The 11,715-nt window shown below is 43.0% G+C and overlaps 1 protein-coding gene across 1 annotated transcript in view; it reads right to left on the reverse strand.

The window, feature by feature from the left end:
- The window catches only part of VWA8 (von Willebrand factor A domain containing 8), a 403,863-nt gene extending 395,249 nt beyond the window's left edge, over positions 1-8,614 (reverse strand). Inside the window, exon 1 of the mRNA XM_062194118.1 lies at positions 8,355-8,614. Within this exon, the coding sequence (XP_062050102.1) occupies positions 8,355-8,517 (163 nt within the window). The 5' untranslated portion in view covers positions 8,518-8,614. The remainder of the gene's footprint in view (positions 1-8,354) is intronic.
- Between the last annotated feature and the right edge of the window lie 3,101 nt (positions 8,615-11,715).

Below are 11,715 nucleotides of genomic sequence, written 5' to 3' on the forward strand. Positions count from 1 at the left end.
AGTTGCAAGCTGATAACAGATCATTAAAAATAAAGCTTTTGATCACAACTCTGTATATTATTTTCTGGCAAAAATCTTAGGATGTTATTTATATTGCTATATAAAAATTCTTCACATTCTAGCTATCGCTAGAATTACTGCTATAATGATTGGGGGCATTAACTGTATTAATAAATTAATATTATTTAATATTCAACTGAGATAAAATGCCACTCATGTCATTAAAAGGTATGTTTTCATTAAATTTTAGGTTTTTTTCAAAATGTATAACATATTGAAGTTCTTCTGAACAACTGTGCACTAGTTATGATAGAAATGTTTTAAATGCTTCCACTTAAAAGATACACTTAACAGTTTGTAACAATTTTTCTTCTAAATGTCAACATTTACAATGGGCTGGAAATGTCATTTAGACTTTTTTTTACTGCAGAGAAGTCTGATGAAAATAAAACTTCCAAGAACTTAAAAACCAATTAAAATTGCAAAGACTATAATTTAAATACAAATTCAAGGAGATAAAGCAATCATGTACATTTTCTGTAATTTAAGAATTTATCTACTTTCAAAATAGAGATAGTGGCAAATTACCAGGATATTCTGTTCCCACTTAAAAGATACACTTAGCAGTTTGTAACAATTTTTCTTCTAAATGTCAACATTTACAACACATTGGAAATGCCATCCTTTGCAACTATTTATACTTATCAGGCAAACTTCTAGCTAGCAATCTAAAAATGTGCAAAGGACTATATATTTGCAAAATCCTTTCAACAAACAGATGAGATAAATGTTTAAAGACTACTGTTTAGTCTACAAGACTTTTTTTGGTACAGGGCCTGTGTTTTATTCACCCTTCTACCTCCAGTGCCAAAAGCAGTATCTCAGACTCACCAGGTACCAATAAGTGTCTGACAAATGGATAAATTAGTGATTACAGTTTTTAATATCATTTTTAATTAATATTTTTGAACCTTGATTGATTTTATACATTATTTGGTCACATCCTATCTCCCAATATGCTCATATATCAAGCCATTTGTAATAGATTTATTTAAATAAGGTAGACTAAGTATTCTCCAAAGGGACATGATAATACTTATAAGACAAACAGGTAACATAATTTAGGCAGAAGAAGCTAATGAGTGAATTTCTTCAAATGAGCTATTTTAATTACATACAAAAATCTTAAAAAAAAAAAAAAGAATTGCTAACAACATAAGATACTTTTAGCAGAAATTACTAGAATAACTGGAATGAGTTAAATAAAAAGTATGCTGGGGCCCTACATGGTACAGTGGGTTAAGCTGTTGCTCGTAACAGCATCCCACATCAAGTGCTGGTTAGTCCTGGTGCCTTAGCTTTGGATCCAGCTCCCTACTAATGTACCTACGAAAACAGTGTTAGACACCCAAGTACCTAGGCCCCTGCCACCCATGTGTGAGAACTGTATGGACTTCCAGGTTCTTGGATTCAGCCTGGCCCAGCCCCCATCATTACGGCCATTTGGGTAGTGAACCAGCAGATGAAAGATCTCTGTCTCTTTCTCTCTCTCTCTCTCTGTAACTCTGCCTTTCAAATAAAAAATCATTTAATAAGGTTTATTTTTATTTATTTGAAAGGTGGAGTAAAAAAGAGGGAGAGACAGAGATAGAGATCTTCCATCTGTTGGTTCACTCCCCAAATGGTCACAAGGACTGGAACTGGGCTGATCCAAAGCCAGGAGCCAGAAGCTTCTTCCTCATCTCCCACGTGGGCCAAAACAACATCCTCTGCTGCTTTTCCAGGCTCACCAGCCAGGAGCTGGATAGGAAATGCAGCAGCCAGGACTCCAACTGGCACCCCTACTCGTTACACCAAAGTAACCCCATACTCCAGTTAAAAATCAACAGTACATTTTACATAATACCTAATCACAATATAAATCCTTTGGACATTACTCACTTGAGTGTTAGGTCTTTTTCAGTGAGCAGCTATTGTGTTTTACATGTCCAATATTCCTTTCCCCTTTCTTTAGACAATAGAATCCCTCTCTTCAATGGACAACCTATCACATCTGGTTTAAGGTTTATAACATTCATCCCAATCCCAAACTTTACCCTTTGACCAAAATCCCCACAGGTAAACACCCTGCACAAACCTAACTAGAACATTCCTTCCAGCCTTTGGCCACAGTGGTTGCTTCAGAGAGGGGCACATGACCCAAGCTTAGCCAATAAGAGTTCTCTCCAGGATTTTTGTCAGTGCTGCAGGAAAAGATGCTCTCCTTTTCATATTGAACTGTAAGGACAGTGAAAGCCTGGGGCCATCAGAGTGGAAAGTGGAGGGTTCAAAGGAAAAGCAAGGAGGGCCCAAGTCCTAAAGATGTTACTTGAGCACTGTGCATCCAGCCCAGCCTGAAGTCACTGGGCCTCTCCTCAATGTCAATGAGTCCACATGGTTTTTCTTTGCACATTTCTTCCACTTAAAATCTAATGACTGCCAACTAACATAGCAATTCTCGTAAGTTAAAGGCAGACAGAAGTGCAACGATCCCCATTTTGTGGATGAAGATGGAAGCTCAGGGAAGAAGACAGGACATTTTAAACCTGATGACATTCAGAAAACAAATCTTTTCATCAGAACAATACTAACACTCACAAATTTTCATTCACATCAGTCATTTTCAGAGAAAAATTCAGGAAGTTAAACTCACTGATCAATCTATACAGCAGATATTCATTTCTCTTTTATTTAAAGAACTATTCATTGGCCGGCGCCGCGGCTCAATAGGCTAATCCTCCGCCTTGCGGCGCCAGCACACCGGGTTCTAGTCCCAGTCGGGGCACCAGATTCTGTCCCGGTTGCCCCTCTTCTAGGCCAGCTCTCTGCTGTGGCCAGGGAGTGCAGTGGAGGATGGACCAAGTGCTTGGGCCCTGCACCCCATGGGAGACCAGGAGAAGCACCTGGCTTCTGCCATCAGATCAGCGTGGTGCGCCGGCCGCAGTGCACCAACCATGGCGGCCATTGGAGGGTGAACCAATGGCAAAGGAAGACCTTTCTCTCTGTCTCTCTCTCTCACTGTCCACTCTGCCTGTCAAAAAATTAAAAAAAAAAAAAGAACTATTCATCCCCTTTTTTTGTCCCTATAGAATTTGTATTCTCTCCTTTGAGGCCATTAGCCTGGGGCAAATACTAGCAACATTTCCCTTGATGTTTCATCAGTAACAAATTTTGCAGTAAACATTTTTGTCACAGTATATTTTGGATGAATAATTTCTTATTATTGCTTAAAATTTTGATATGACCCATAGTTGTTATTTCTTATTTAACTCCTGGCCAATCCCTGAGAAATTTGAATATTAAGATATTTAGAAGCTATTCTATAATTAAGATCTTTAGCAGTTTCAAAAAATGTTTTCAATCATATATTTCAGGAACATCTGTAGTAGTGCAACTCCTAAAATGTGTTTTTAATCTCCTCCAAACTCAGATTCTGATAATAAATGTATATATTTTTAAGACATTCAGCTCTATGAAATGTGCTCACAATACAATGGTTTTTGTTTGTTTGTTTTCAGTGTTAAAGTATCCTGAGGATTCCTCTGTACACTGAGTCCTTAGGTAACCTAAGGTAACCACAGTCTTAGCATACAAACTAAAAGCTTAACTTAGGAGTATATTTTTCCAAGAAATAGCTAAGTTTCAGCCAATCATTGCAACTGAACTTGAGTCAGTCACAGGCTGCCATTCAACCAGACCATGCTCAAAAGAGCCAAACATCCAAGCTATACCCAATCAAGCTGTTCTGTGCCTTCTTCCCATTTTCTGTCCATAAACATTGAAGAGCGCAGGGTTCTGAACCTCTTCTGGGGCTGAAGGCTGCCAGATTCACTCAAGTAAACTGTTGGGGTTTATGTGTCTCAAGTTCCTATTTTAACAATAGCTTTCACAAAGAAGTTGGTTTAGCTCGAGTTTCTCAACAGAGCCACTTTAGGCTTTCTTTGGTGTGAGGGACTGTCTTGGGAATTACAAAATGTTTAGCAGTACTGGTAGTCTCTGCCCACTAGAGGCCAGAAGCACTGATCCCTCTTGATTCTGATCATATACAATGTCTCCAGACATTACCAACTGTCCCCATGAAAGATGGGAATCACTGGAATAAAAACTACTGGTTTAGTGTCACCATTTTTTAAATATACAAAACATACATTCAAGAGAAAATCAAATGAATCAGCAATTCTCACGTTAGTCAACGTGCTCCCAACATGGGTCCTCCCAATAACTGATAAGGTTTTAACTACTCTGGGTGTTTACTTTTAAAATTCTTCAATAGATGGGGTCAGTACTGTGGCATACTGGGTAAAGCCACTGTCTGCAGTGCCAGCATCTGAGTGCTGGTTCAAGTCCCAGCTGTTCCACTTCCGATCCAGCTCTCTGCAATGGCCTGGGAAAGCAGTTGAAGAAGGCCTAAGTCCTTAGGCCCCTGCACCCATGTGGGAGACTGGGAAGAAGCTTATGGGTGCTAGCTTCATATTGGTCCAGCTCTGGCTGTTGAGGTCATTTGGGAGAGTAAACCAGCAGATGGAAAACAGACTCTCTCTCTCTCTCATACTTACTCTCTGTCTCTGTCTCTCTCTCTCTCTGTGTCTTTGCCTCTGCCTCTGCCTCTCTGTAACTCTGCCTTTCAAATAAATCTTTGAAAAAATTCTTTAATATACACAGGGTCAGGATATCTTCATGGTCAAAACAGCATGCTGCAGTTCAAAGTAGTTAATAATTTCCCCAAGGCTCAATTCCAAGTAAATACAGAGCTAAACTTAATTAAACCACAATACAGTTATTTTCCATTTATAATCTATTTCTCAGTTGAAGACAGAAAACTGTATTTCTTCTCTCCAAAGTCACGGATCACTATTTCTACTGCAGCCCAAAACATAACCTTAAAATCACAAAATATCCATGTACATATTTGCTACACTGGTTATATAGTTAAAAACAGGCAATTTGGGGCTGGTGTTATGGTGTAGCATCCCATATGGGCACTGGTTCAAGACCTGGATGTTCTATTCCAATCCAGCTCCCTGCTAATGAGCCTGGAAAAGCAGCAGAGATGGCCCAAGTGCTTTGGCCCCTTCACTCACAAGGAAGACCTTGAAGAAGCTCCTGGCTTTGGCCTGACACAGTCCCAGCCATTGCAGCCACTTAGGGGAGTGAACCAGCAGATGGAAGCTCTCTCTCTCTCTTGTTAACTCTGCCTTTCAATAAATAAATAAATCTTTATAAAAAGCAGAAAATGTGCATGCCTAACAATGAGAAATTGGTAAAAATCAATTATATGGATAAATATGAGCTTCATACCTATTTTAAATGATCATATACACAACATTTATCACTGTATGTTGCCAATAACATCTGTGATAAATTATAAAACATACATGATCCCATTATTTTAAAATATGCAATTATAAGTTAATAATTATGAACACGGGGAGCGGGTTAAAGCCCTTGCCTGAAGCACCAGTATCCCATATGGGCATCGGTTCTAGTCATGGCTGCTCCTCTTCCGATCCAGCTCTCTGCTATGACCTGGGAAAGCAGTAGAAGATGGCCCAAGTCCTTGGGCCCCTGCACCCACATGGGAGACCTGGAAGAAGCTCCTGGCTTCGGATTGGCGCAGCTCTGGCTGCTGCGGCCATCTGGGGAGTGAACCAGTGGCTGGAGACCCCTCTCTGTAACTCTTTCAAATAAATAAAATAAATCTTAAAAAAAAAATTATGAATATGAATCAGAGGATGATGTTGTAGGTGATTTGTATTCTCATTTTTCTACAATAAACATAGATTGTGCAGAGGTATTTTTAGAGCATTTATATAAAGAAATTTACTTCATACACAAGAGTCACAAGGGAAAACTAGTGGATCCTTTCAATAATGATTCTGTTAAAGGACAGCACTATGGATTTACAGAGCTATGTTTGAAGTCTACCAATTACTCAATGGTATATTTGAGTCCATTAATATCTGGGTCCTACTGAACCAACTTACTTGGCTGCACTTGTGAAAACACTACAATAATCTCTACTGAAAAGCCTTTGCAGGAGATAATCTCCTGTTTAATTCTTTCTACCTAAAACCAAGAGATATTATTGATACTTACACTACCTGATAACAAATAATAAAAAGCAGTGATTTTTTTATTTTATTTTTTTCCTGGCCATTTTAACTTAAACAACCTCTCATCTTAAGCTTATCAGGCTTAATAAAAGACTAAGCTGAGAGCCAAGAAGGCAGCTCCAGCCTGTCAGTCATTCACTGTATGAACTTTAACACAGTAAGCCACGGAATGCTTACCGGGTACAAAGTGTTGGCAGGCATCAAAGGAATACAGAGATGAGTAAGACAGAGTCCAGTCCAGCAGAAATGAGAGCAATATATAACTTGAATCTATTATTTGTATACTTTGTTGCTCTTTTTTCAAACTACTAAAACACAATGTCAATTACAGGCAGAGAAGGCATAATGAGTAATTGATGCATGAGTGCAGCTAAGAGCATCTTCCAACACAAACCATAACCCATTACAGCCCGAAGCTATTTGCAGTTTTATATTTGTCTGTGTATGACCTCTGGCACATTCCACCCTTGATGGCCTTACCCTTATGTCTCAGAGTGGCCAAGAGCTTGCCTTTTATTTACCTGGCTCACAGCTGTTCTTATTTGGGTCCAGATCGCTGGTGAGCTCCCAGCTGTATTTATCCACGATCCTCACACCTTCAAACTTGTGAATCTCTGCAGTAGCAAGGCAAATCAGTGTACTTCTGGTCTAATTCTGCCAGAGTCAATGGCCGAATCTAAGAAGTTAATATGTTGTGTGTAGTACATCCATGACTCTCACACTTGAAATGCACCTGCTACTTTGATTTCCTGTCATACACAAATTTTGAGGACATTTAAAACTAATCTGCCCAAACCTGCACAATACAGACTTTAAAACTTCACATCCAAATTCATTTCTACTGTTTCTATAATCCACATGTACTATTCATGTATATAAAAAAATCTTAATTTCTAAAAAAAATTTCATCTCAATTAACTGCTGTCTGCTTATCCTGACAGTTCTGAACCTGAAAGGAACTGGTTCCATTTTTTTCTAAAGCCACAGAAACAGAAAAACTCGTACACAACTAATAGCATATACACTAAGAATAATAAAAGATGCTCATTTTAAAGCCTCATGGTAACCCTAACAGAGGTACTCTTCTCACTCTCATTTTATAGTTAAGAAAACTGAGACACAAGGCCAACTAACCTACCCTGAAGTCCCCATAGCTAGTCAGTGTAGAAGTGGATGCCAACCAAGATCCCAAAGTCCAAGGTCTAGATTATGCTACCCTTATCCTCTGCCTACTAAGAAAAAGGAGCAATAAACAAAACATTCACACCAAAATAATAAACCAAAACACTAGAAGTCACAATTGGGAGATGGCAAAATTGGAATCAGCAACTCTTTGAGTGAATGAAAGAATAAGTGAAATGAATGGAACATAAAGTTATTCATTTCTTTGCAAGAAAAAGTATTGGCTGGAGAGGGGAGAAGACAATAAGAGAAATGACACCCACAGTTTCATAGTAAAACCTCCATTATTCTAAGCAACAGTGACACTGACAAAATCTTGCTTAACATCATTTCACCATGCAAGAGCGCCAACAAGAGACACCCCATCCTTTCACCATCAAAAGTAGCCTACACGAACACACAACTAAAAGGGTCCTAAATCCAGGTCAGAACCAAAAAAAAAAAAAAAAAAAAAAAAACCTGAGCACAGACGTCGGAGCATGTGATTCTAGTGTGGTCACTAATTAATTATGATCTCCAGCAAGTCACTCTTCCATTAGGGTCTCAATCATCACTGTTGTAGAGTCAAGGGTTTTAACTAAATTCACTTGTGACTTTCAGCGCTAAGACTATGTGACATTTGAGGAACTCCTGTTGGAAAGGCTCTTGGACACTTCTAAAACATCGGGAGTTACGGTTTTTCAGAGAGCGGTGGCCGTCACCAGCCCTGGCTGGAACATGGCACAGACTGGCTTCCAGGCCTTTGGGACTCGGAGGGCAAGGTCAAGTCCGGTTTCACGCGCCCCCTGGAGAGCTGCATTAACCTCTGCGTGAACTACAATCCAAGTCAGAATGCTGGGGGTAAAAGCAGCAGTGAGGAAAGAAGAAAGCACCATTTCATTTGGCCCAGAGAGTGCAAGAGCTTAGCCCCAAGTCGCACAGCAATGAGCAGCGAGATCAAGACTAGAACCTGTCTCTGGGCTCGGCGAGCAGCCCAGCCCGGCACAGAGCACAGGGACGGCGGGGGGCGCCCCGGGTTACCTGTGTCGGCCCCCGCCCCGGAGTGCAGCAGTCTGACCTCCGGACGCTGTCTGTCGGCGCCCGGCCTGCCGCGCACCACCTGCCGCAGGAGCAGCCGCACGCGCCGGGAGGCCGAGCCGCCGGGGCCGCCGGGCGCCCCGAGCAGCAGGAGCCGGGACTGCATGGAGCTGGGGCGCTGTGGGGACGGCCAGGAGGTCGGGCACCTGGCGAGGGCGTCTGGCAGCAGCGTGAGGCGGCGCGGCGAAGGGGACAGGAAGCGGCTCCACGGCGAGTCCGCCGGAAACTCCTTCCCCCGGCGCGGCCGGCTCCGCTGTGTCGGGCCGACCCGGCCCACTGGGCGGAGGGAACCTGCGGCGCGCGAACCCACGGGGCCCGCAGCGGCGCGGGCGGTCGGCGGAGCAGGCGCGCTCGAGAGCGGCCGGGCCAGGCGCTGGCTCCCGTCCGTGCGGCCGTTCAGCTGGCTTCTACGGCTGCCTCCGGCCCTGGCCCGTAGTCGCCCGAACTCTGGAGCTCAGGAATTGCCCGCGGGTCTGAGGCGCGGCCGTCGGGGCGGCTGCCTACGCCGTCTTCTTTCTTCGTTAAGGGCCCGGTCTTACCTCAGCGATGCCGCTGTTTCGCATCCTTTTCGGGAACTGAGACAATATGCACGAGCTGAGAACTTTCACCTGTCTTCATTCACTGTGGCCACGCTAGTGTGGCTTGGCAGCACCTCACGGCAGTTTGTTATTTTTTGTTTTTTCTCCGTGTTGTGTGACTGCTTCCTGAATCCTGGATTTTTCGTTCACATCTTCGTGATACGTAGAAGTTGCTGAACTACCAGAAGGGACCCAAACCGAGTATTTCTTCAGTCGTGCTACAGTGCAAGAGTCATAGAAACATAGCTCATGACTTCGGGCAGAGAAAAATGCAGGATTATGGCTAAGGGCACCTCCTTTTCTTTTAAGAGGAAGCCATCCTGCCACAACGCAAAGGAAGCCTGAGGTGTAACACCGAGTTTTGCGCATGTCAGGAGTGGAGTCGACCCATGCGAAAGGTTGAATCGAATTGACAACTCAAAATCAAGCACAAAGGATACAGAAGAACTCATTGCTAATAATTGTAGAGCTGCCGCTATCTTGAAATACATGCATCTGTTTTGTGCAAATGTCGCTGTGATAGGTGCCAAGGAGAAGATGATGGAGGGGACCTTGCGTTGTGGCCCAGCAAGTTTGGCCGACCCCTGTGTCATTGCCGGCATCCACTATCTGAGCACCAGTTTGAGTCCCAGCTGCTCTGCTTCATGAAGATCCAGCTTTCGTGGAAGGCAGCAGATGATGGCCCACGTACTCTGGCCCTTGCCACCCATGTGGGAACCCAGGATGGAGTTCCTGGTCCTGACTTGGGCCTGCCTAGACCTGGTAGTTGGGGCCATCTTGGGGAGTGAACCAGTGGATGGAAGATTCCCCCTCTCCCCCTGCCCCTGACACTACCTTTCAAATAAATAAATCTTAAGAAAAAATGGAGGCTGTAAAAGAGAAGCTGGGCTGGGTAAGGAAGGCTCTCTGCAACCTGCTGGACTTGAACTTGAGAAATGAAAACTGGAACAGGCATCTAACCTAGTTGGGGAGAAAATAAGGTGCTAAATATTTATACAGTGCATGATAATATGGTGTCACATGTATCTTCTGCTTTCACCCCCACAGCATCCCTATAAGCTGAGTAGAAGATGACATAAATATAGGGTTTAAGTTTATAACATAATTTTCTCCCACTTTGAGCACGTTATGCCAAGCACTGTGATAAACACTTTAATGAACTGTCCCATTTCATATAACAGTGCTTTGATTGATGCCTATTACAAATGAAGAAACCATGTCTGGAAGTGTTAAACTGTTCAGAGTATCTCTATTTAATGTCATTGGAACTCTATACACATCTGACAGAATGGAAGAACAATATAAGACAATTTAGCACAGTGGCTGATATACTAAGAGTGCTTGGAGTTCAGACAATGGGGAGAGCAACAGAGGTTACAGCATTCAATAACATTCATCGAGCAACTATTGCATAAACAATGTTCTAGATCCTGTGAAACAATGGACTTGCATCAAGCACAGAAGACATGCAAAGACATGCAACCCAGCGAGACAAGTACAGAAGACTTGGGCTCCAGGTCCTTGGGTGTAACACTGCTCCCAGGAGAAGGTAATGTTTAAACTGGTTCTTACAGGAAATATCAGAGTTTGTCAGGCTGAGGAAAGGACATGTGAAATCTGGCAGTGGGAAGAGTGTGCATAAAGTTCAAAGTACAGAGAAAGACTGGAAAACAGAGAGATGTGATGTGTCCAGAGGCCTTGTACAGAAAATGGGTTGCAGAGACAACACCAGAAAAAGAAACTGAGGCCTTATTATATGCCAGGAGAAAGAGTTTGCACCTTGGCCTCCAGGAATTGGAAAAATTGTGAAGACTGATTAAAGTGACAAATCCACAGTGTCACAATGTGGAGGGATGTTTTGAACCAAACAAAGGTAGCACCCAAGCTTTATTTGAATGATAGGGTGAGTTGGATAAAAGAGGAGTAACTAGTGGCCGGTGCCATGGCTCACTTGTCTAATCTTCCACCTGCGGCGCCAGCACCCTGGGGTTCTAGTCCCAGTTGGGGCACCGGGTGCTAGTCCCAGTTGCTCCTCTTCCAGCCCAGCTCTCTGCTGTGGCCTGGGAAGGCAGTGGAGGATGGCTCAAGTGCTTGGGTCCTGCATCCACATGGGAGACCAGGAAGAAGCACCTGGCTCCTGGCTTCGGAACGGTGCAGCATGCTGGCCATAGCGGCCATTTGGAGGGTAAACCAATGGAAGGAAGACTTTCTCTCTGTCTCTCTCTCACTGTCTAATTCTGCCTGTCAAAAAAAAAAAAAAAAAGAGTAACCAACCAGTATGGATAGAGGCTTGGAGTCCTGAGAAAGGACAATCTTCAGGAAGGAGTAGAAGGTGTTGTCAGGTAGGAAGAAAAGGATTATAGAGTGAGGGATCTTGAATGGCTGGATGAAGTTGGACTTCATCTTTCAGGAAAGAAGGCAGCCACTGGACATTTTTATCCTGTGGAGGTAATCTCAAGTACTATGGATTAATTTAGGAAGACAGGAAGCATCCATTACTAGCTACGTTATAATCGAAACAGTCTCTGCTTGCAACAGTAAACCCCTGCTGGGTGCAATGAGGCTGATGAGAAAGACTGGACGTTAGCAATGGGTATAATGGTGAATCCAAGGAGATTGGTTTTAAAAGATGTCCATCACAATCTCTATATAACGTCTCTCAAATTCTCACTAAAGAATCTGACTGGGGCCAATGTTGTGGCTGTGCAGGTAAGGCTGCCACCCGC

Source organism: Lepus europaeus, chromosome 6 (genome assembly GCF_033115175.1).
Source record: "Lepus europaeus isolate LE1 chromosome 6, mLepTim1.pri, whole genome shotgun sequence".
Lineage (NCBI taxonomy): Eukaryota > Metazoa > Chordata > Mammalia > Lagomorpha > Leporidae > Lepus > Lepus europaeus.